The sequence below is a fragment of the Euprymna scolopes genome, chromosome 4 (genome assembly GCF_053919585.1).
Source record: "Euprymna scolopes isolate OS-2025 chromosome 4, ASM5391958v1, whole genome shotgun sequence".
NCBI lineage: Eukaryota > Metazoa > Mollusca > Cephalopoda > Sepiida > Sepiolidae > Euprymna > Euprymna scolopes.
In genome coordinates, this window is record NC_136485.1 from 97,065,138 (window position 1) to 97,089,898 (window position 24,761).

At 31.6% G+C, this 24,761-nt stretch overlaps 1 protein-coding gene across 2 annotated transcripts in view; it reads right to left on the reverse strand.

The window, feature by feature from the left end:
* Window positions 1-1,775: 1,775 nt before the first annotated feature.
* The window catches only part of LOC145269054 (voltage-gated potassium channel subunit beta-2-like), a 1,304,007-nt gene continuing 1,281,021 nt past the window's right edge, over window positions 1,776-24,761 (reverse strand). For both annotated transcript variants that reach the window (XM_080124659.1, XM_080124661.1), the window contains one exon: window positions 1,776-2,319. In XM_080124659.1, coding sequence (XP_079980785.1) covers window positions 2,235-2,319 — 85 coding nt within the window. In that variant the 3' untranslated portion in view covers window positions 1,776-2,234. The remainder of the gene's footprint in view (window positions 2,320-24,761) is intronic.

Genomic DNA, 24,761 nt, shown 5'->3' on the forward strand with positions numbered 1-24,761 from the left:
TAATCAAAGTAGAAATGTTTTTCAAAATCTACATTTTAAATGCATTTCTATTCAATATGTTTTACAAATAGTTTCCATTTTTAATTTAATATATGAAATGTTTTTTGTTTTTCTTTTTTTTTGATCAAACATTTTTTTCAAAAGATATTAATTTTAAAATGATTAGAAGTTAACAGGCATGTATTGAGGTGAAATCACTTAAAGAGATATTTTCAAAAATCTTGTGGAAAGAAAAAGCGATTTTGCCTTTGATTATAGTTTGTATATTTTTTGTTGGTTTATTGTATACAATTGTTTTCGATTTTGTTCTGCTCTTGATTATTTTTTTGTTAAGCTTGTTTGTTACAACTTATAATTATAGTACCATTCGTTAGTTTATTGTAGTATGCATATAAAACAAGGTTTATGAATTTTATTAAACTTGTTGCATATCAAGAATTAAGCATGTTTTGTATCAAGAATGTAATTTTTATATTCTCAAACATCAAGTACAATACTAAAAGAAAGTGATAATATAATTGTATTAGTCATAAGGGATTGCTTAATATTGATGATAGAGCTTATGTAGATCATGCACTATTGATTCTGCTCCAAACATGAAAGAGAGAGAGAGAGAGAGAGAGAGAACAGGACACCTGATTGTAAAATATGATTAAATATAATATTATTTATGCAGATTTCGTATTTATTATTATAGAGCCAAGTCTTATATTGTAGCCGATAATGATTTTTAAAGTAAAAAAAAAAAAAATGGATGCCATCAGCTAGAATTAAAACCAAAACATTTAGCACACCAGGGCTATCATCAGATGGATAAGAAGTAGTTAAAAATATATTTTACTATTGCTTTTTTGACTTTAATATATATATATATATATATATATATATATATATATAAGTTTCGTGGTTCAATTTTAAATGCTGAAAAAATAACATATAGAGACATATATTCGATTTAAGAATTTATTGTTTGACAAAAGGAATATATAGAAGGGGTTATTTCAATTTCCTTAATCCATGGATTTTCAACAATGGCTCATATCATCAGAGGAAATGAAATGCAGTTAGCAAAATGTTCAGCTGCGAATGGACGCTATTTTGCTTTTCAGCACAATTATTGAAAATAGTTTTTTGAGTGGTTGTGGATAATTATATGGAGAAAATTATACGAAAATAGAAGTTGATACAACCTGGGTAGTCCATTTCCTCTGATAATATGAGCCATTGTTGAAAATCCATGGATTAAGGAAATTAAAATAACTCCTTCTATATATTCCTTTTGTCAAACAATTCTTAAATTGAATATATGTCTCTATATGTTGTTTTTTCAGAATTTAAAATTGAACCACAAAACTTATATATTGCTCTTAAGAATTTAAATATTGAGTTTTTCCTTTTTGGCCTTCAAGTAATATCTATCTGGATTTTTCATCTGATTTCTATTAGTGTCTTATCTCGCTTTTATATATATATATATATATATAGAAAAGTCCAAAATGCAATAGATAAAATATATTTGTTATGTATATTTGCACATGCAGACAAGAGTCAACTTACGCCTGCCAAGTTCCAATCTTTTTCAATTTTGACCCCCTAGCGGCTATTTTTAATGGCTAAAAAACCTATAAAACAATGGCCCACAAAAAATGCAATCATTTGACCTGCCTAGTGCAGACAGGAATAGTGAGTTTTTTTTTGTTTTGTTTTTAAGAAATTATTTAAAGATTAAAATCTATATAAAATAAAGATCAGAAATCCATTTTCCATGTAAAATCTTTTTGTATAAACTTAGATTACTAGTTATCTCAAAATTATGGAGTTCTTATTCAAGAGAGATAATCTCGAAAAATTAAGTAATTGATGTTACTTTTGTTTGGTTGCTTTTTTGTAAGTAAGAGTAAGACAGATTCAACAGTTACGAGTTTGTATTCTTACTGTCTTTTTGTCAGACATAGTGTCGCCTTATGTGATATTTTGTCTGAATTATAGTGTCACTTTATGTTATATTGTGATATTTTATCTTGTGATATTTTGTCATGTGATATCTCATATGATATTTTGTCACCTTCTATATAAAGGAAATTTAACAAAATTTTCTTCAGAAACAAAATGGACAATTTTCATGAAAAACAAAAGCATACAAATGGACAACTGTAAGCACAATGTGTTTTGACATTGTTACTTTTTGTTTCTTCATACAATCAGACCAATTCAGAAATGGATGAATTCTTTAGTTATTCTTGCTCTGATAAAATGAAACTAGTATTGAAATATTCAATCTCGTTCAGCCATTTCCTCAACCTTGGATTGTTAATAACCCTGAAATGTAGATATGGATGATTAGTGAGTTTGAGATTGAAGAACATAGAAAAAGCAGTGGCAGCTTTCACTTAACAATGAAGAGGGTTGTATAAAAAGCAGATAATAATGCATCAATTAAATCGGTTCAAATTTAGGAACAGGAAAAAATAGCCATAATTATTCATAAATGAAGACAAAATATTGATATTAATGATTAAAAAAATGCATTGAAAACAATTTGAAATGGGAATGACTTGTATCTGGAGAATTTGACTAATGAATTGAAAAAATGAATTAAAAAATGTTTTGAATTTTGATATTATTATGTGAAATCGTACATATATTTTGTTTGAGAGATAAACGGTAAAAATAAAAGTAATCCAACAAAAATACTTTATAGGTGACTATTTGTCATGTCATGAGTTATTACTATTCCTTCCGATTAGCCAAGAAGAGTTACTTGCCCTTGAATGCAATGGATTCACCATTATTACAATGCAGCCATTATGAACTGAATATGGCTTTGTGTTGTATCTTGTTGATACATCGGTAAAAAAAAAAAACGCAAAATATTGTAGTGGTATAAGCAGAAAACAATTAAGTTGTTCTCTAAACTTTGCCAGTATTTGTTTTTGTTACCAGTTATCCAATGCTAAATTCTTCTCTAAGCTCGATGCAAAAAATGGCTACTGATCAATAAAGCTAGACAGGAAGTCAGAACTGTTAACTACCTTCAACTCCTTCTTTGGAAGATATTGTTTCTGAAGATATTGTTTTTATGTGCCAAGATGTTTTCCAACAGAAGATGGATATGATCAGAGAAAAGTGCACTGAAACTTTAGCATTGATTGATAATGTAATTGGAAAAACAAAAAGAAACACGACCACAACTGACGAATGTTGATGGAGAGAGCATTTAACAGTTAGAAATGTCAGATTATTTGGCACTATCTTCAACGAAAGTGAGATACACCAAGATCCCTACAAAGTGGAGGAAATAAAAATCACTCCCTAGTTCAACTAATATAACAGAGCTACAGAAGGTCACTGCAAGATATAAAGGAAATACTAATCTGTTATTATGGCCCTTCTTAAAAGTCAATGATACGAGTTTCATCCTACTTCAAGATAGCAAACCTATAGCTTTTGCTTCAAAATCCCTGACCCAAACAGAAAAACGCAATGTCAATATTGAGTGAGAGCTCTTAGCTGTTGTGTTTGAATATGAATGACTACATTTATGGTTGTTCATTCGAAGTTGAAAGTGATCATAAGCTTGTGAGTAATCTGTCTCAAAGATCTAACAGCAGCACTTCGTTGACTTCAACGAATGCTATTAAGATTACAGGAATCTGATATAGTCATCAAATATCGACTAGGCAAGACATGCTACTGGCAGATAGACTATCTGGACTCCCCAACAAAAAGAACAAAAAAGTCATTGATTTAGACATTAAAGTAGACTTTGTACAATTCTTAGCAAAGAAATCAACAGATCTGTTAAGCGATGAATGCTGACCCAACACTAGATGATTTGAAAGAACAGATTCTTCAAGAGTGGCCAGAATCTCACAAAGAACTATGTAAAGACCAGCTATAACTGATCTTATAAAGATGAGCTTTCTAAAGAGAATGGTATATTGCTCAAAGGTGACAGGAATATTGATCCTTAAATCAATGCGACCTCAAATTTTTGGAATGGCATAAATAGTGACACTGAGAAGATAATACAATAATGCAATGTGAAGGACAACAGAAATACCAAACTGCTGAATCCTTTCTGCCGCATGAGATGCCAGTAAATCGTGGCTATTGAACAAATACAATTATCTCCTTATTATGGATTATTACTCAAAATACCACTTCATCTATAAACTAAGGGAATTTTCGAGTGAGAAAGTCATCAATCTTACCAAGCAAATCTTTGCTCAACAAGGAGTCCCAGAAAAGCATATCAGCAATAATGAATCATATTTTGGCTCTCCTCTGAGGGGAATTTCCCCCCAAAATAAGATTTTGAGCACATCACCTTTTCTACCAGATTTCCTCAATCAAATGACATGGCAGAACAGTTTATACATCAAGGCAGCTATGAAGAAAGCCATTTTATGCAACTGAGACATAGACATGAGTTTTACTCTGTCTCCGATCTACTCCGATGGCTCATGTCACCCCATCTCCAAGAGAACCTTCTATTGAATCAATTAGCAATCTCCACACAAAATCATCAACAACAATGCCCAAAAAGAGTAAATTCAGGATTGCCTAATTCAAAGACAGTTGTTGCAGAAAAAGCCTCATGATCAAAATGTAAAGGATCTCATTGATCTAAGTACAAGACAACTGGTACGAGTACAAGACCAGAATACAAGAAAATGGCCTCCAGCAGTTGTCAGATAAGCCTGCCCTGAACCACAGTCCTATCTCGTTGAAACTGCAACAAAACAGATTCTTTGCAGAAACTGCAGGCATCTCAAGGATGATATGAACAAGACCAATAAAACATTCTTGCATCACACTTGCACCTCTATGCAACTTTCACAAAGGTTTTTTTGGGAGGGGGGGGGGTGGATTACTGTTTTTGTTCTGCTCACCGGTCAACTTTTGCTAGATAAGTCTGTCTGATTTTGGTTTTGTTTTTGTAGTATCATTTATTATTATTATTACATATAAACATGTCTTTTTTAATTAAAATGGCCTCAAAAAGTATAATAAGCAAATACCTACTGATGCATGAAGTAGATATATAAACCCAACAACTCAATAAAATTGACTGAGAAATACATATTTAAAACCTGACAAAGATTATACAAAGATACGTGATTAAAATAATAAAAGATCTTAATTATATATAGAAAAATTAATCTTAGTGAAACTTAATGAAGAATTGAAACGTTCAAATGAGTAGAATTTGTAAATATAGACCACTGCTCTTCTTATGCTGAAAATTTTTATACTATAAAAAATTTCCAAAATCCAATCCATCAAACATCTTTCTTTTCTAATAGAGTAATATATTTTTAAACAAATTATCAAGTAAAAATATTTTTACAATTAAACTGGATTAAAAAATAATGGTAAAAGTATAAACTCACAAGGGCATTTTGGGAGCTTATGAAATTAAAAAGAATTGAGGGATTTGTATATGTAAATATTTTGTCTTCATTCAATGCTGACGTGGAAATGATGCCCAAAAGGCATAACAAACATTTTATATAAAATATATAACAGATCAACGTAAAACAACAAGTAAAGGAAAAAGAAAAGGCAGTTTATATCTATTCAATATTCTTTGCTTTGTCTAAATAATAAAAAGAAAACGAATATTTTAATTAAACCAATATTGAATCACAGTTTTTGTTCATTGAGAACAAATTTGGGATTTTAACCACTAAGGCTTCTTAAAAGCATATTTATGTACATTTAGATTCCATACAAAGGAAATAATTACTCCAAAGAAAAAAAAAGCATACAATTTAAAAGATACAAAGGAAATAATTACTCCAAAGAAAAAAAAGCATCGATTTAACTAACTAGTGTGGATGTAGAAGTAAGCAAGCAATGTGATACATTTATGGATGACATGTGGTGAAGTGATTCCTACTAATGCTAAAAAGCAAATGGCTCAAATTACTCTGCATCATTAGAATTTGCTTTCCTCTTCATTCTCAAAAACAAGTAAGTTTTCACAAGAACATGCTAACTCAAATTATTTTCAACCAATGATTGTTTCAAAATATCGTTTCAAACTCCTAAAAGTAACAAGTGCATGTGAAAACACAAATTCATAAACTCCTTTAAAAATGAAGAAATAATTGCTTAATCCCAGGAGGCAAGTTGTGAGCAAATGACTCAATGACCAACATACAAGCCTTTTTCTTTTTGCATACACATTTTTACACATTAGCAAGAGTTAGGTGAACAGAAAGGAATTGCTAGTCACAGTTATGCACCTATTAACAAGAACAAGGTACACACACATACACAATGCAATGCTGCCCAATGTTCACAAATATACATTACTTACATACGCATATTATTCACACTATGAACACTTTGACTTGTAACTCAACTTTCTTTACCAAATACACACTTGCATAAATGAACATTTATTAATTGAAAATACTTTTATTCTTATAAAATTATATATATAAAAATGTTTTGTTATAAAATTTTGTGTTCTCAATTTTTTATTTACAAACTTTGTTTATTAGCACTTGCTAACTGGTGACCCTTCTATGTTTCATTTATTTTTATATGCATGCATGTCCTACACACACACACACACACACTTTATATATATATATATATATATATATATATATATATATATATATATATATATATACTAGCAAAAGAACCTGTCGTTGACTGTGTTCAAAAACAGCCTACAGAAAATGGACTCTGATTTATGAAAGTATGATAGGTTATGAAAAGGAAGGGTTGTAAATTTGGGTTTACAAAATATGATAAAAGTAAAACTAAAATAGATAAACCCCATAATTTATTATACAATACTTGTTCACACCGAAACACTAATCACAATATTCTGTGGATCTATATTAAAAAAACCTTGTTAAACTTTAAGACGTATTTCCATTCTATGGAGGTCAGGTGCAAACGAACACCCCATAATTTTATTATACCATATTTCTTCAAACTGAAGCATAATTATCAAAGTATACTTACACAGATAGATATGAAAAGTATTTATTAAAGTTTGTGCCTATTTCCATTCTATGAAGGCTAGGCGCGAACGCAGACCCCACAATTTTATTATACCATCCCTATTTAACTTAAAACATACTTATCAAAGTATTCTTATGTACATCTATATAGGAAACACTTGTAAACGCTTTTTATTAATTTTTAAATTTTTTATTTCCATACTTTGTGGACCAGGCGCGAACGCAGACCCCACAATTTTAATGAACCACGGTTCTGCCAGATCAAACATAATCATTCCTGTGTCTCGATACATCTTCTATCATTATATGTAATCAGTTTTTTAAAACAGTTAACCATATAGGAGCCTATTCGTGACCACACACACACACACACACACACACAGACATTCAGCTTTATATATATATATATATATATATATATATATATATATATACACACACTATAATTTCTTTTGTTTGCTAAAACAACTTTTATGCACAATATATATTAAATATTGTTGTGGTTTTTGGCAATACCTAAAGACATTAATGTCTTCCAAAACCACATACCACACCACAGGTACTATAAAATATAACTATGTGACATATTACTAGAAATTTTAGTTCTCTGTACGATTAGATGAGGCAGCGGATACAGAAAATGCACTAAACGTGCACAAATGGACTGAAAGCAAGGCCAGTGCTGATTAATAGGATTCAGGGGCATAAAACATGTTGAATTTCTGAGTGTGGACAGTTTTGGTTTCTGAGTAAGCCCCTGTGTGTTGATAGCTGTTGTAGAAGAAATAGAGAAAGAAGAAGCAGAAGACAATGAAACAGAAATTGTCAACACAAGCTATCTTGGCATTATGACTTATGGAAGGTTTAACCTAAAACTCGTACTGCAATATAATGGGACAACACCTATTGTAGATTGGTTGGAAAGAGTGAATCTGATTTACATACACTCAGGAGTTAAAAGGATTGAGCAAGGATTCTCTTGTAACTAGTTGGAGGGACCATTGGTGTCTACCAGCAAGTGTCAAATGCAAATAAAACATGTGTAAAAGATGTGATGCACATGACCTTTGTGCTTGACTCATGCAAGGCATACAAGCAGTTTTTGAGATACACCTTATGCTCAGATGAGATAGTAGATAAATCTATGCGGCATTTACAAAACTTTCCAGCCTTTTCGGAGGAGTCTCCAATCAAACACCCAACCTGGCAGTCCATGGCTGTTGCATGCATCTGCTACACCCAGATGGAAAGCATGCTCAGCCGGGCAAGTACTAACATGAACAATGAAAGAGTTGCTGCCACCGTTGACTGATCAGTTACAGAAAAAGTGCCTTTACCTAAGCCCACAAAAATCTTGCTGCATTGTTTTAATTGCTCCAGGGCTAATCATATGGCTAAGCACTGCCAGTTTTAATAAGTGAAGATAGCGCTGGAAGACAACCATCTGATGTTACACATACCAGAGGAAGGACCCCATCTCATCAAAATGTCTGGAAAATATAGACAGGGGTGAGCGCCACTCTCATTCCGAGTAACATGAAAACCAACCTGTGTGTGTCATCAGAGTGATATGTGACACATTGATTGACTCAAATTGTACATGGTTCAATTTGTTGTCAACTGAATGGATGAAAGACAGAGGTGATAACTGTTGGAAAGAGCAGGACCAGCAGGGGAGTGATCAAAGTTAATCTGTAGATGGATAAAAGGATCTCCTTAGTAGTGGAGATGCTGGTCATAAATAGAGATCTATTGGGATTTTATCTCCTGTTTGGACTTGACAACGTTTATATAAATGAGCAAGGTGAGGCCAATTTCCTAAACAAAGTTTCCAGTGTTGGTGTTGCTATCACAGTGAAAACAGATTGGCCCAACTGGGATGTCTGACGAATGGTTTGAGAAATAATAGCCAGGATGAAGCAGAGTGATCTATAGTATGCAAACAGACAAGACATCAATGTATGAGTAGATGCAAATTCTCTGACAAACAGCATGCTATTGGAATGCGATGATGTTGTGTTCGAAGATGCGTGTTGGCTGCGACTCATGAGCGACACCCAACACATTAACTTGGCCAAACTTGATGTGGTACTGAGGGGCATCGATCTGGCATTACGATGGAACAGACTAACTCACTGGAAAGATCAGAGTATGCCCAAAGGCCACCAGCGAAATGTTGCTTTGGCAATGATTGGAAATGATAAAGTCACTAATAGAAGAGTATGAACTGTCTATGGATATTGCTCTGATCCCGTTGAACCAGAGCTAGGTAGACTCCATTGATTTGGAAAACAAAGGTGACCACCTTTGTTTTCCAAAACAATGAGAGGATGAAATCTGCAACTGAGCCTGTACTTATGACTTGTGCCATGAAGAGTGATGGAATGACAAATAATCAGATCATGGAAGTACATAAAAGTCTGATGTACCACATATTTTGCCTGGCGGGCTTGCCCACTGATTACCAAAGCAGATGCTATTAGAATTATTATTGTGAAGAATGTTAGATGATTAATCCAGCCCCAGTTCATTAGAATAAAGGGGGATTAGCAATAAAAGGTAATTGACAAAAGCTGAAGATGGATATAACCCGCTATTATGGCAAACACTTTATACAGTCATCCGTTGTGGTCCAGTATGTTTTACCATTTGGCAGTTATTGTTGTGGAAAGACTGAAAACATCATTCAGCATCTCAAATCAATATTCTTTGAGCATGACCCACTGCAGGAACTGCTTACTGACAATGATACAGCATTTGCTAGACAGTAATTCAAGGAGTTTTACACCCGCTATGGAGTGCACTAGCAGTTTTCATATGCCTACATGCCAGCAGACAATGGCATTGTAGAACAATGCCACTGCAGTATTAAGCAAATTGCAGCTAGGAAGTGGTGCTCTGTTCAGGAAGCAATGTATTGGTATGTCACGTTCAAGGATGATACGTCATCATTCACTGCACCTGCCAACAGGATCTACAGATATGGGGTTAGACATAAAGAATATCAACCCAGCACCAATATCACTGGTCTTTGTACAAAACTGGTGCACTCTGAGTTACTCTATATAGGTCACACAGCCTTGTTATTGATGCATGTCCAAGTTTAAAGACTCCGGACAGATGCCATCCTGTCTGGCAGAACAAATGATGAAATTCCAGATAACACTGGGTATATCACACTGCCTGATATGAAATGCAGAAACCTCAGGACCACTCTTGCGACAAAGCACATGCGCATGTCGATTACCAACGTGACCTTGCCCATGCTGTGATCAGAGATCAGGGAGGAGACAAACGTTATGGCAGTAGATGCAGAAATGTCACTGAACAGCAAATAAGGCTTGTACTCATTTGCATAAGCATCGGCCTTGGGGCATACAACACAGCAAATTTCTAAGTGTAGTCTTGCTCTTCAAGTCAGTCAAATTCCTGCATGTTGTTCATTTCGGTGTTGACTACTATTATACTACTATATCATATACTATTATAGAAGAAGTACAGGATGAAGAAGTAGAAGTAAAATGAAACAGAAAAATCTGTATATGTAATGGAATATAATTTTCATATATGAAATAATTTTATATAAAAATCAGGATCTTTTATAGCAGTGTATATATCACATTCAAGAAGAAAATCTTAGTTTACTATATTCTGAAGATTTAGTAGAGTGTCTTTGTCAATATTTGGTTCAATCATTACTTAAGACTGATATTGCATCTCTCATAGTTTTCAGATTGTCTTCCCTTACTAACCGGTTCTCAGTACAATTTATCTTGTGTTCTGTTGTGTCAGTAATCCTTCAGGATGAATTTGGTTAAAATAAGAAAATAAATATAAAATTATGAAGAAAGATATTTTCAAAAATAAAAACAGAAATATCAACATTAATAATTTAACATTAATCAGCATTGAACAATAAGTTTTGCTTGAGACTGACATTCCTGTTATAAATAAGTTCTCTCTTTACTAAGTATAAGGTTGATATCATGTAATTTCATTTCATCAATTTTTGTCACCAAGTGTTCTTGTGATGCTTAAAGACAACAAAAATAAAAATTGAAATCAAAGTAGATTTGAGTAGAAGAACAATAGAAAAAAGTGTTACTTTTTAGACAAAATTCTGAATGTTTGAGATAAAGGCTGATTATTACTTATTATTATTATATTAGTTATTACTTGTATTGATTGGACTAGACAATGTTGGGTAGTAAAAGAAAATAAGAACCCTATCTATAATTTATAAGATTTAAATAAGGATTGGTTTTATTTGACCAATAAAACAACTCCTTATTTGGAATACAATGTGAGAAGACTACATTTCTTTTTTTAATTCAGAAATATTATTCTTAATATTTTGAAGACTTAATAGTATTGATATAAAGTAAGATAACACTATATATTCTTCTTTATATTCCTCTGATTAAAAGTAAAAGATTTGATCATATTTTCACTCCTAAAATGTCTCTAGCACTTGTCCGTTATTTTTTTGTCTTTATTTCATTTTGGTGTGATTTTGTGTTTGCTTTTATATCTGTTTTATTTGCTGTTATTTTTCATATTGAATATTTTGCTTTTATTGTACTAATTACTATAGCATTTGCATTGTTGTTATAATATAATAGCTCTATGATATTTATAGGTCGTCGGCGTCATCGTGGTCATTATTATTATTATTATTACTAAAAGTATTATTTACTAATGTACATGTGCTTTTTTTCCTGTAGATATTTTATGTATAGTTTGTTAAATAAAAAGAAAACGTTGATATATTTTTCTTGACGTCTGTTTATCATCTTTGGACGATGAAAAGACAAATTGGAATTAATAAGTAGAAAATAGAAAATTCCTAATCTTAGAAACGCTTGATCTGTTGTACAATTGGAAATTGCCTTTTTGTTTCTTTACATACTTTTTAATATATTTTTTTTAATATATATTTTCAAATACATAAATCTTGATCTAGAATTCTTGAAATTTAAATAAATGTGATAAATAAATTTGTTTCCTTCTATTTATAATATAATTCACAGTGTATATTAGTTGATTTATCATGAAATTGATATTATCTTTTAAAATCATTTAAAAGTGTCTTGTATTTTATCATTTTATCTACTAAACTAATATATATATTTTGGTACTTGTACAGTTTAGTCAAGACATTAAAATATGAAAATATCGAAAAAAGTTTAAATTATGTTATGGAACAAAGTTCTCTGAAAAAAAAATTTCACTTAATTTCATCAAGTAGTTTTTTTTTTTTACAGCGGAAAAACACGTTTTTATGAGAGCGCGTTGACGGCAGCCATCTTGGATTAAAAAAAAATTGTTTGAATTTTAGAAATGCCAAAGGGAGATAACCCCAGTTAAAGCGCTGACACCATCTTTAATACTAGCTTTTCTTCCTAAAAATCGAACATTTTGCTCGGTCTCACAACAAATTGTTTTTTCGCTGTAAAAAACTACTTGATGAAATTAAGTGAAAATTTTTTTCGGAAAACTTCGTTCTATAACAGATACAATTTAAACTTTTTTCGATATTTTAATTTTTTAATGTCTTGACTAAACTGTAGAAGTACCCTATATCGTCTATCTATATCTACATGTGTGAATTACCCTCATCTCTTTTTACCTCCAACGCGCGCCACAGTTTTAACCCCCCCCTGTATGTAACTGTAATTAATTTATTATCATTCTAACTTTTTTTTTTTATATTTAAAAGAAGAAGCTTCAAATAAACTGCTAATATTGTTTTTTTAATTTTTTGCAGCCTACAAAAATAATGAAAATGCGAGACAAAAATCGTGTTTACATTATCAATGCATTAAAACAACGTTCCTATGTAGTAACGTGTTTTAAGCCGTTGACACACCTATGTTTTAAAAATCTAGTAAAAAATCAAATAATAGTCATATTTACCTGAAATTTTCGATATTTATTCCTTATTAAATGAACTTACATATTAGAAGTAGGTTTCGTTAAATATATTAGAGGATTTTTTTAGGTGTTCTACCCCCCCCCCCCTATTTTATGTTACGAAAACTGAAAAAAATAAATGTAGGTCGATCAAAATTTCAACATTTTTTAAAGCTGGAAAAATCAAATAAATAAAAAAATAGTTATATTTATATATATATATATATACATATATATATATAAAATCACATCATTTTTTTTCACTTACCTCAAAATTGTAAATAAAATTCGACATAAAATCATTAATATTATGTTAAAAAAATAAAATGAACAATTTTTCTTAAGTTTTTTTTCTCGGTAACATAATTATTTAATTATTTGAATTACAACAAAAAAAAAACGAATTCTAAAAATTAATTCTTTTTAAAAAGCTTTAAATGATATTAAATTCAAATATTACGCGATATGAAATTTAAACCGATTTTTTATATAACAGGTTTGCAATATTAAAAAAATATATTCATATAATATAATATATGACTCTTGAGATAATAAAAATTGCAACAGAAAAATCAACCAAAAAAATTCGTTTTGATTTCATTAAAATAAGTTCACAAAAAAGTCATTTCTCATATATTACGAAAAACGTGTCAATGATTTGAAGATATAAGAAAAAGGTCGCAAAGAATTCATAATTCATTAAACGATAAATTTATCAGAAATTTCTGAATACATAAAATGGTTCTTGTGCAGTTTTCCATTAAAAAATGAAAATATTTAAAAAAAAAATATATTGTACGTACTCGTCATGGGATAAAGTTTTCCTACAGAAAAAATCACGTAATTTCATCAAGTAGTAATTTTTTATAGCGAAAAAAGAAAAAAATCAACGCTACAAGCGAGTCATTATTAATTCAGCCATCTTGATTCTTAACCAAACAGAAAGTTCAAGTAGGGGGATGTCCCTTTTTTTTTGATAGCGAGGCCAAATTTCGCGAATTTGGCCTTTTTTAAAGCAGTTTGGCCTTCAAATTTTCTGTTTGGCCTTTTTTTCTTCATTGATGATTTCAAAAAAAGCAAATAAAAACAACGCAATAAAACTTTTAAAAATACGGCACACTCTTTTTGTTCTTGTTTGTTTTTTTTGGTAATTTTCCTTATTTTTTTATTTTTTCAAGATAATACTATTAAATGGACACTATTATGCCAAATTAGCCCCTCCCCCCCCAAAAAAATGCACAAAATTTCGAGATTTAAGGTTTTGACGAGATAATTTTAGAAACATGCGCAGTCAGTGGAACCATTCTTCCCGCGTGCATTTCTCTGAAATTGGATTAAAATATGGTTGTCGATGGTTTAAATCTCGAAGACTTATGTTTGTTATTACAAACCAATGCCGCCACCATCGATTTCCTACAATCACAGAATTTGATTTCTGGATACAAAATATGTTCTTGTGGAAATGAAATGGTATTTCACACACACCCAATTCCAGATGGGTTTATTTGGGTGTGTCACAATTATAGGTGTAAAAAACAGCAATCGATTCGAAACGGAGGTTTTTTTTCGCAATCGCACATCTCTTTAAAAAATATCTTGAAATTCTGTTTTTTATGGGTTAAAAATTCAGCCACATATGAATGAGTCAGAAGCGAATGTCGGATAGAATCTAACCACACAATTGCTGACTGGCGAATGTTTTTAAGAGATGTGTGCATTGAACATTTTGTTAGGCATCCCCAAATACTCGGTGATGAGGGGTGTGTCGTTGAAATCGATGAAAGTCTTTTTTCACGTCGGAAGAACAATGTTGGCCGCATAGTACAACAGCAGTGGGTATTTGGAGGCTATGAGCCTTCCACAAAATCTGGGTTTTTGGTGCCAGTGCCGAAAAGAGATGCCGCCACACTGTTACCAATAATAACATCCTATATTCGGCCAGGCACAACAATTGTGTCTGATTGTTGGTGTGCCTATGACAGGCTGGGAGCCATAGGCTACAATCATTTGTGTGTGAATCACATGTATAATTTTGTAAATCCACTAACCGGCGCCACAACGAACCACGTAGAAAGGATGTGGGTGGAATCAAAAAGAAGACATAAAAGGGAATGTGGCACACATAATGAATTTATAAATTCATACTTGGCCGAGTTTATGTGGAAGCAGAAGTTTTCGGCAACGCCACTAGAAAGTTTATTCCAGAAAATAGCTTCACTGTACCCAGTTTAATATTATATCTTTATATTTTCCACTTGTGCATTTGTGTGGCCGTTGCCATCTTGAATCTTGATACACACTTTCAAAAGGGTGAAATGAAATTGGAAGCAATTAAAATTTATCAAATGCATTGTCGATTTTTGGGGGCTTACCTATAAATGGGACAAACAAACAAAAATGTCAAGAAAAATCTTTATGATGTACGTACCTGTCATCGCACAAAGATGTCATATTCCAAAAATCACATAAATCGACCACTGCCCTTGTTCCGATGTCGCCTTGCTTGAAAACATTTTTGATTTTCTTAAATAAACAAAAAAACTACTTGATCGATTTATATGATTTTTGGAATATAACATCTTTGTGCGGTGACAGGTACGTACATCATAAAGATTTATCTTGACAAAATTTATAGGTAAGCACCATTTTTTTTTCTGTTGTAAAAGACTCAGTTTAAACTGCCATATAATTATCCATGGACAATTACAATTCAGTTGGTAAATATCACTTCACCCTTTTGAAAGGGTTTATCGAGACACAAGATGGTGATTGGCACACAAATGCACAAGTGCCAAATATTTAATACAATATTGTGTTTACACTTTCTGGAATGCTCATAGCCACCATGTACCCAAAGTTGTCGCCTCACCCCGGAATAATTTTTGAAATTATTATTTTTATTTAAAAATTTATTTGATGCCAAAACATTTCTGCACCCCACTCCCATAAATACTTTCAATTTTACTTTTATAAAATATTTATAAATTATATATATATTCAGTTTGAGGGCAGAAAATGTATGTGCCCCCATGAAAGACTTTGTTCAAATCTCTATTTTTCGAAAATATTTAAAAAAAAATATTCAGATTTTATTTGAGGGCAGAACATTTGTGCCCCCATGAAAGACTTTTCAAAATTATTTTTATAAAAAATAAAAATATATCCAGATTTTATTTGAGGGCAAAAAATTTCTGTGCCCCCCCTCTATGAAAGACTTTGTTCAAATCTCTATTTTTCTAAAATATTTAATAAAATATTGTTTTTTGGCTTTATATTGTATGCTTATGTTATCTTTCAAACATTTTAATATAAATAATATTTAAGGGCAATTTTCAGCAAAGAAAACCAAACGAAAAAGGAATTATAAAAGGTACAGTTAACAAACTAAAATATTTACCTAGGTAAGTAGAAGAGTAAATATGTTCAGGGTTGCCAGGCTATAATAAATGTTTATTGCTTGCAACGTCTCTTCTGTGGGAAAGAGGTTGCAGGGAAGAGAAAAGGGCATCCCCCACTAGGTTACGAAGTCTACTTTAAACTTTGTCGAGGCAGGATAAACTCATTCTAGCAGCTCCTGCCCAGATGTGACAACAGTACTCCATGCATGGACGTACCTGGCTCTTATACAGGTAGAGAATTGCATCAGCAGTGAGATATCTACAGGAGCGGTAGAAGGATCCAACCATTTTTCCAGCGACCTTGGCAACAGATTTTATGTACTTGTTCCATTTCAGATCAAGAGTAAAGGTCAAACCCAGAAGCTTGTCAAAACATGAAGCCTCCACGAGACGTGACCCATTCATTTCAATTGATGCCAGATGGGTATCAGTGCGTTTCACTCCTGCTATTTCTTTCATATTTAACCAATTTTACCATTTTTATTAGTGCCAATTTTTCTATGACATTTTTATTGGTACAATTTGTACATAAGTTTCTATTTGTCTATCATATTCTTAGAGAAAAATTATTTCAGTCATCACAATACTAAATTTACTCAGGAGGTGAGGGGTATCAACTTAAAATATTGATAAATTTAATTTTAGTCATAACTCTAAAATTAGACTTTTTTTTAATAATGACAAATATGGCTATTAATCCCAAATAGTAAGAAAATCTATAATTATTGATTTTTAATAACACTTTTGAGACTTACTCAGGAAAAAGTATATGATTATTTTTAAACATTTCTTTTTAAATACAACTTTAAATAGATATTTAAGAGATAGTTTAACAGTTAAGTTTTCAAATTTCCATAAATTTCCATAAATTGATTCAATTAATTTCAAAGCACTAAGTTTAAAGAATTCCAAACAAAAAATACAAACATTAATTATTTCAGAGGAGATATACTCAGTGATCAAGTGACCTGACTGGACAGGGCCAAGGGGCAGCACTAAAATAATGTCCCCAGAACGGTTTCATACTCAACTGTGAACTCTGAGAGGTTCCATATAAACGTTTAATAAGTGTGGAAACAAATTTAAACATTTAGGTGTGAGTTTCTTTAGAAAAAGATTTTTTCCTGATATGAAAAATGTTAGCAGATGTTGATTCCAGGGCTGTTTTTCTCATGTAAATCAAGAAAAAAAAGCCAAAATTAAAAAAAATCTACAAGTTTTGACATCCAAACTTCTTTTTAAATTAGTTAATTATGACCTTTTCTTCAATAATTACTATTAAAACAAGCGCGCCTGCGTGGTCCCCCTCTGTATGAGAACCACTATATAACGTGCATATCAAGTTTTTGAGAAATATGAAAAAAGATTTAAACGTTTTGTGCAGGATCAGATTTCATCAGTTTTTACCCCTTTTGGGTCCCTAGGAACGGCGAATCGCAGTGGAAATGGACAAATGGTGCAGTTTTAGGCCTGTACATGTACAGGTGCTGGTCATTGAATTAGAATATTTTATAAAAATTTAACACACCAAAATTCAAACTCCTCACTACTGCACAAATATTATTGAAATTTATTTATTTTACTTCGATGACTTAGTTTATGGTCAAATTACAATAGACTAACACAATTTCAGCGCACTGATGACTCATGTAGTGTGTCAACTCCCGTTCAGTAAACAGTAGTCATTTCATTGAATTAGAATATTGTGAGAGGCATTTCATTGAATTAGAATAAAGTTAAGTGCTACCAATTTTAAAGTATAAAAGTGAGTCACGGACTATTGTAGACATTCACATATAATTCTTCAACCATTTATCCAACATTTCCACCAAATCTCAACATTTCCACCAAATCTCAACAATGGGCCGAACTGTGGACATTTCTAAAGAGAAGAAGATCTTCGAGCTTCGACAGGATGGACAGAATCAGAGAGAAATTGCTGACAAATTAGGCTGCTCGCAATCTACTGTGTCCAAGGTTCTCAAGAATCCTCAAAGCAATCGTGGAAACTGCAGAGGTAACAAAAAGACGTCCAAAAGAATGGATGGGAAGCTGAACGATATTGCAAAAAATAATAGATTTAAATCTACCGCACAGCTGCAACACCTCTGGCATGGATGTTTCCAGGAGTACCACTTACCGTCGTCTTCGCAAACTGGAGTACAAGAATCGGATTCCAGCTGTGGAGCCTCTTCTTAACAAGAAGCAAAAGGTTAAAAGGTTGCAGTGGGCAAAGAACCACGAAAATTGGACATCAGAAGAAGACTGGTCAAATGTGGTCTTTACTGACGAATCTAGATTCTGCATTTCTTTTGGGGATCAAGGGGCTCGAGTTTGGCGGAAATCTTGCGAGCAGTATCATCCAAGCTGCTTAAAAAGAAGTGTCAAGTTCCCCCAGAGCCAAATGGTATGGGGAAGTATGAGTTCCAGAGGTGTTGGTCAACTTTGTTTTTTTGAAAAAAACGGTCAATGCTGCTATATACCAAGACGTGCTTGAGAACTTCCTCATACCAGTCATTGAAGTGCAGTTTGGGGATGAAGAATTCATCTTTCAACAAGATCTGGCACCAGCTCATTCTGCCAAGTCTACTGCCAAGTGGTTTGAAGAGAGAAACATTCAAGTATTATCATGGCCAACTAATTCCCCAGACTTGAATGTTATAGAGAACCTCTGGGATATCGTGAAAAGGCGAGTTAGGGAGTACAAGCCCACAACCACGAAGCAGCTGAATGATGCCATTCAAGAATCTTGGGGTGCCATTTCTCCATCTGTGTGCTACCGACTGGTAGAGTCTATGCTGCGTAGGATTCGAGCTGTGATAGCAGTAAAAGGTGCACCAACAAAATATTAATTTTTGTATTTTTGTAAATGATTAAATAATAAAAAAAATAATTATTCTAATTCAATGGAACGCTGTTTTTGAATATTTTCGTATTTTTATAAATTGAATGATAATTGTTATCAGAATTTTGATGGAAATTCGATGCTCTGATAGAAGATTGCGTTTGTTCAGAATTACATTAAAGGATTTTTTTACATTTTGAATTTGAAAGGATTTTAAAAATAATTTGTAAATATTCTAATTCAATGACCAGCACTTGTATATCTGAATTCAGCCCCATGAAAAACCACTATATAGAAATACATATTGAGTTTTTGATGAGAAATATGAAAAAAAGAGTTACAGAAAGGGGTGTTTTTAGCACTAAAAGTATCCGGGGGAGGCAAACCAGAATTTTGCTAGGGTCAACCGTTCTGAATTTATATTAAGAACAATGGACACCACATTTTGGCCAAGTTTCAGAAAAATCTAATGGATGAGGCAAAAAGTCTCATTTTTGGCCATTTGGGGCCTTTTTGACCTGTTTTGAGCCCCTGGGGACGCAACAGGAATTTTCGGCAAAAAAATGTTGTTACTATGCACATCTATGTATTGAAATACAATTTGTGGCAAAATTTCAGGAAAAACTAATGGATGGTTCTCTCGCAATAGTCCGGACAATTCGCTAAATTATCTCGTCAAAACCTTAAATCTCGAATTTTTGTGCATTTTTTTTGGGGGGGGAGGGGCTAATTTGGCATAATAGTGTCCATTTAATAGTATTAAATAAAAAAATAAGGAAAATTACCAAAAAAAACAAACAAGAACAAAAAAAGTGTGCCGTATTTTTAAAAGTTTTATTGCGTTGTTTTTATTTGCTTTTTTTGAAATCATCGATGAAGAAAAAAAGGCCAAACAGAAAATTTGAAGGCCAAACTGCTTTAAAAAAGGCCAAATTCGCAAAATTTGGCCTCGCTATCAAAAAAAAAGGGAAATCCCCCTACTTGAACTTTCTGTTTGGTTAAGAATCAAGATATGGCTGAATTAATAAATGACTCGCTTGTAGCGTTGATTTTTTTCTTTTTTCGCTATAAAAAAATAACTACTTGATGAAATTATGTGATTTTTTCTGTAGGAAAACTTTATCCCATGACGAGTACGTACAATATATTTTTTAAAAAATATTTCCATTTTTTAATGTCAATGGAAAACTGCACAAGTACCCATAAAATATACAATAAAAAAACGAACAATAAAAATGTATAAAAAAAAAATAATATAAGACTTACCTTTTGTAAAGCAAATAGATTTTTAATAACGAACTTGACAGACGATAAAATTAATTTTAACATGTTCTGTTGATACATGTATCTACAAATGCTTGTCCTTACAGACTTCCGTATATTTTTGAAAAAGAAGCGCAAATTTTGATTTCAACCGCTGTCAAAATGACATTTTTATAGTTCGTTTTTTTATTGTATATTTTATGTATTCAGAAATTTCTGATAAATTTATCGTTTAATGAATTATGAATTCTTTGCGACCTTTTTCTTATATCTTCAAATCATTGACACGTTTTTCGTAATATATGAGAAATGACTTTTTTGTGAACTTATTTTACCGTTCTAAAATAATAACGTTACTATTTAGAAAGCAATTCCTAACATGTGGAGGACTGGAGGGGTGGGAGTGTTGTAACTATTTTGTACTTTCACCTAACAATATGATTAACATATATCGTGTAACTTGAATGTAACTTGAAAATATAAGAACATACTAAAAATTTTTTATCTACGATTTGTTTGATGTAAAATGACAATAATACTCTTCAAATAAGAAAATAAATATAAAATTATCGACTTTTTGTTTTACTGTTTATGTGTCACTTTTATCGACTTTTTCTTTTCTTTTTTAAATAGCATTTTCTTTTTAAATGACTACGTTTTACTGTTTGTCTCACTTTTTTTATATTGTACTAGTGCACTTATTGATCCGTGCTGAAATAACGTTATTATTTAAAAAGCCATTCTTAACATGGGGAGGGTGTTTTGTACCTATTCTCTACTTTAACCTTACAATTGAATAAAAAACATTAAACTTTAATTAAGCTTAGAAATACGATTTAAAATATAGCACGGATCATAAGTGCACTAGCACCCATTTTTTTATTAATAAATGTTCAGTAATTATTTTTCTTTTAATATTCATAAACAGTAAAAACGTTGTCATTTAAAAAGAAAATGCTATTTAAAAAAGAAAAGAAAAAGTCGATAAAAGTGACACATAAACAGTAAAAAAAAAAGTCGATAAAAGTGATTAAAAGTGAGATATTATTAATAAATGTGTAGTAATGTCTTTTATTTCAACATTCATAAACAGTAAAACAAAGTCGATAAAAAATTCATGATCGTTTAGTTACTATGGCAACTAAGGGAGAAGTCAGTGTTTTTTTAGGGTGTTCGGCAGGGAACTCTAATCGCGACCAGTATCTATTTTTTTTTTTTTTTTTTTAATAATTATTAAATTCTATAACAACACATTTATTGTAAATTCGGCTACTAGCAGCCAAATATTTTTTTATTTTGTTTAAATGAATATCGAAACCATTCTGTCAAGTTATGTATCGGTAAAACCTGGATTCCCAGTTTTAGTTGGACATATCATGAAAAAATTTCTTGTTCGTTTTTAATACAGTTTAAATAAAAATGTTAAAGAAAAACATTTATAAATAAGTTACATTTTTTATATGACAGAATGCATTTATTTATTGTATAGGAAAAAATATACGATTAATAAATACATAAATATTCAATTATCAATTTTTTCTAAATCAATATAATATAAATGTACATTTGAAAATCCGATAGTAACTTGCAAATAAATTTTAGTGCTAATGAATGCACTTCCATAGAAATTACAATAAACACACGAACTGATAACGTAGTACACAACAGTTTAATCTGATCTGCTTAAATAACCTACTGAAATAGTTATACCATAAAACAGAACAAACCAAACCATGCAATGTCTTCACGTACCACCACCTCCATCATCACCACTATTACCAATTTTCCTGCGATTGGTTGGTGCTACTGGACACCCTTCATGACAATTTTTGTCGACATACATAAAATTAATGTCGTCGGTATATGTAATTGTGTTGAATGAAAACATGTTTAAGTTTATGGTAATTCATCAACATTTGGTTGAATCCAATTTTAGCGTTACAAATTCCAAAGAATTTTTTGAGGATCGGCACTATTGCTAAACGAATTATTTTGCGCTAAATAGTATTTTTTGTCTAAAAAAATAACCATTGTAAGCACAGAACAAAATATCGAAGCCGGTGATTTTGTTTACTTTATCGCCATCATCTAAATTTAAAATAAAAATGTCCGCTTCTTGTCTTCTTCATAAAATCATCTTTTAATCTGATTGGTCACTTTTTTTCTTCGAGAGTCACCTGCCCTTTCTTTTTTATTGGGGGGGGGGGGGAAATTTCACTTTATTTAAAATAAAGTTTTTACTTTATTTTAAACTAGCGGGGGTACCCAGCATTGCCCGAGTGTTTGTTTCCTGGACGGAGGGGGGGGGGAGTTTTAAAAAATGTTATGGTAGGTAAGTAGGAAGGATCAAACCCGGAGTCATGAGTAAAAGTAGGAAAATAAAGTGTGAAAAAAAAAAAAAAAAAAACATCTGCAACGTTAACAGTTCGGCCACCAAGAAAAGTCCATTCCAGTTGTTTAGGAAAAAACAAAAAAACAAAAAAAAAAACGACTACGGTAGGTCGGCGCGAACGTGAAAATATAATGTGAATTGTCCAGCACGCTAACCACTACGCCACAGAGCACTGCAGCTTAGTTTAGTGATTTTAAATAACTTCACATGAAAGAACTACGAAGCCAAACCGGTGTTCTCTTCTCAACTGTTCCTTGTGAACGATCCCCAAACGGTGTTAAGTGGTGGCAGGGGGAGGAGGAATTTATTAGAGAGAAAATATTTTACCACTTCCATTGATCTTAACCGATTTTGGCCGTGACTTCTCAGCAGAAAAAGTATAGAAATCTAAGATTATCGAGGAATTTGAGAAATAATAAGCCTATAACACACCTCAGATATTGTTCTGCCGTTTGTGCATATTATATTTGCATGAAATATCTTAATTTTTAATCCTATTAATGTCAAAATCAGACGGGAAAAAATGAGTTCATTTTATTTATATAGAGAAGAGAAGAAGAGATAGAGAAGAGAAGAGAAGAAGATAAAGTGAAATTCCCCCCCCCTCAAAAAAAAAAAAAAAAAAAAAAAAGGGCAGGTGACTCTCGAAGAAAAAAATTGATCAATCAGATAAAAAGATGATTTTATGAAGACAAGAAGCGGACATTTATATTTTCAATTTAGATGATGTGGCAATAAAGTAAACAAAATCACCGGCTTCGATAACCATTGTAAGCATAGGCTTACAATGGTTATTTTTTTAAACAAAAAAATACTATTTAGCGCAAAATAATTCGTTTAGCAATAGTGCCGATCCTCAAAAGAGAAAATTATTAAACAAGATTTAGTTTTTTCCTTCAATGTGCATTAATATTACGCTTTTCTTGAAACTTATTTTACCGAATCTGTACAAATGTAAAATAATGTTTAATGATGTTTTTTTTTTTTTTTTTTTTTATTTTGTTCAAATCTTGTTTAATAATATTTTTCGTTTGTTTTATTTTATTTTAAATAAAAGGAAAATTCCACAACCACCTCAATTGAAGGAAAAAACAAATTCTGTTTAATAATTTTTTTGTTTAAGTGAAAATCCGTCTCCTCCCCCCCCCCCCCAAAAAAAAAGAAAGGGCAGGTGACTCTCGAAGAAAAAAATTGACCAATCAGATTAAAAGATGATTTTATGAAGAAGACAAGAAGCGGACATTTTTATTTTAAATATAGATGATGGCGATAAAGTAAACAAAATCACCGGCTTATTTTGTTCTGTGCTTACAATGGTTATTTTTTTAAACAAAAAATACTATTTAGCGCAAAATAATTCGTTTAGCAATAGTGCCGATCCTCAAAAAATTCTCTGGAATTTGTAACGCTAAAATTGGATTCAACCCCAACATTTTATTTTTGATATATATTTTTTAATTATTGTAGTTGTATTATTACATAATAGAAATTATTGTATTGTATTATTACATAATAGAAAAATAAAATATATAAAAATCAAATTTTTTATTGAAACATTCAATGTAAATAACATTTTTTTTTTTTAGAAAATATTTATACCACATAGACTGGATAGACTTCACACACAGTGTTTTATTTTATTTTAAATAAATTTTACTTTCATTTAAAATTATTCAGCCTTTGTTATCAACAGTTATATGTTCTGTTCACATGTAAATAAAAATATATAAAAAATATTCAGATACGCTACAACAGAACACCGAGCACTCTAATTTAAAAAAAAATTTTTTATAGGTAATTGAGGTCACTGACAACGAATCTGATAGTCAAACTTGGGGCAAATTTACTGTTTGCATGGTATTAACCCCTGAACCCACGAACTATTTTCCACCATTTTGCAGCTTCCGTTTACGCTACGCATAAACAACGGCTTGCTTCACCAAGCAAACGACCTTCTCACA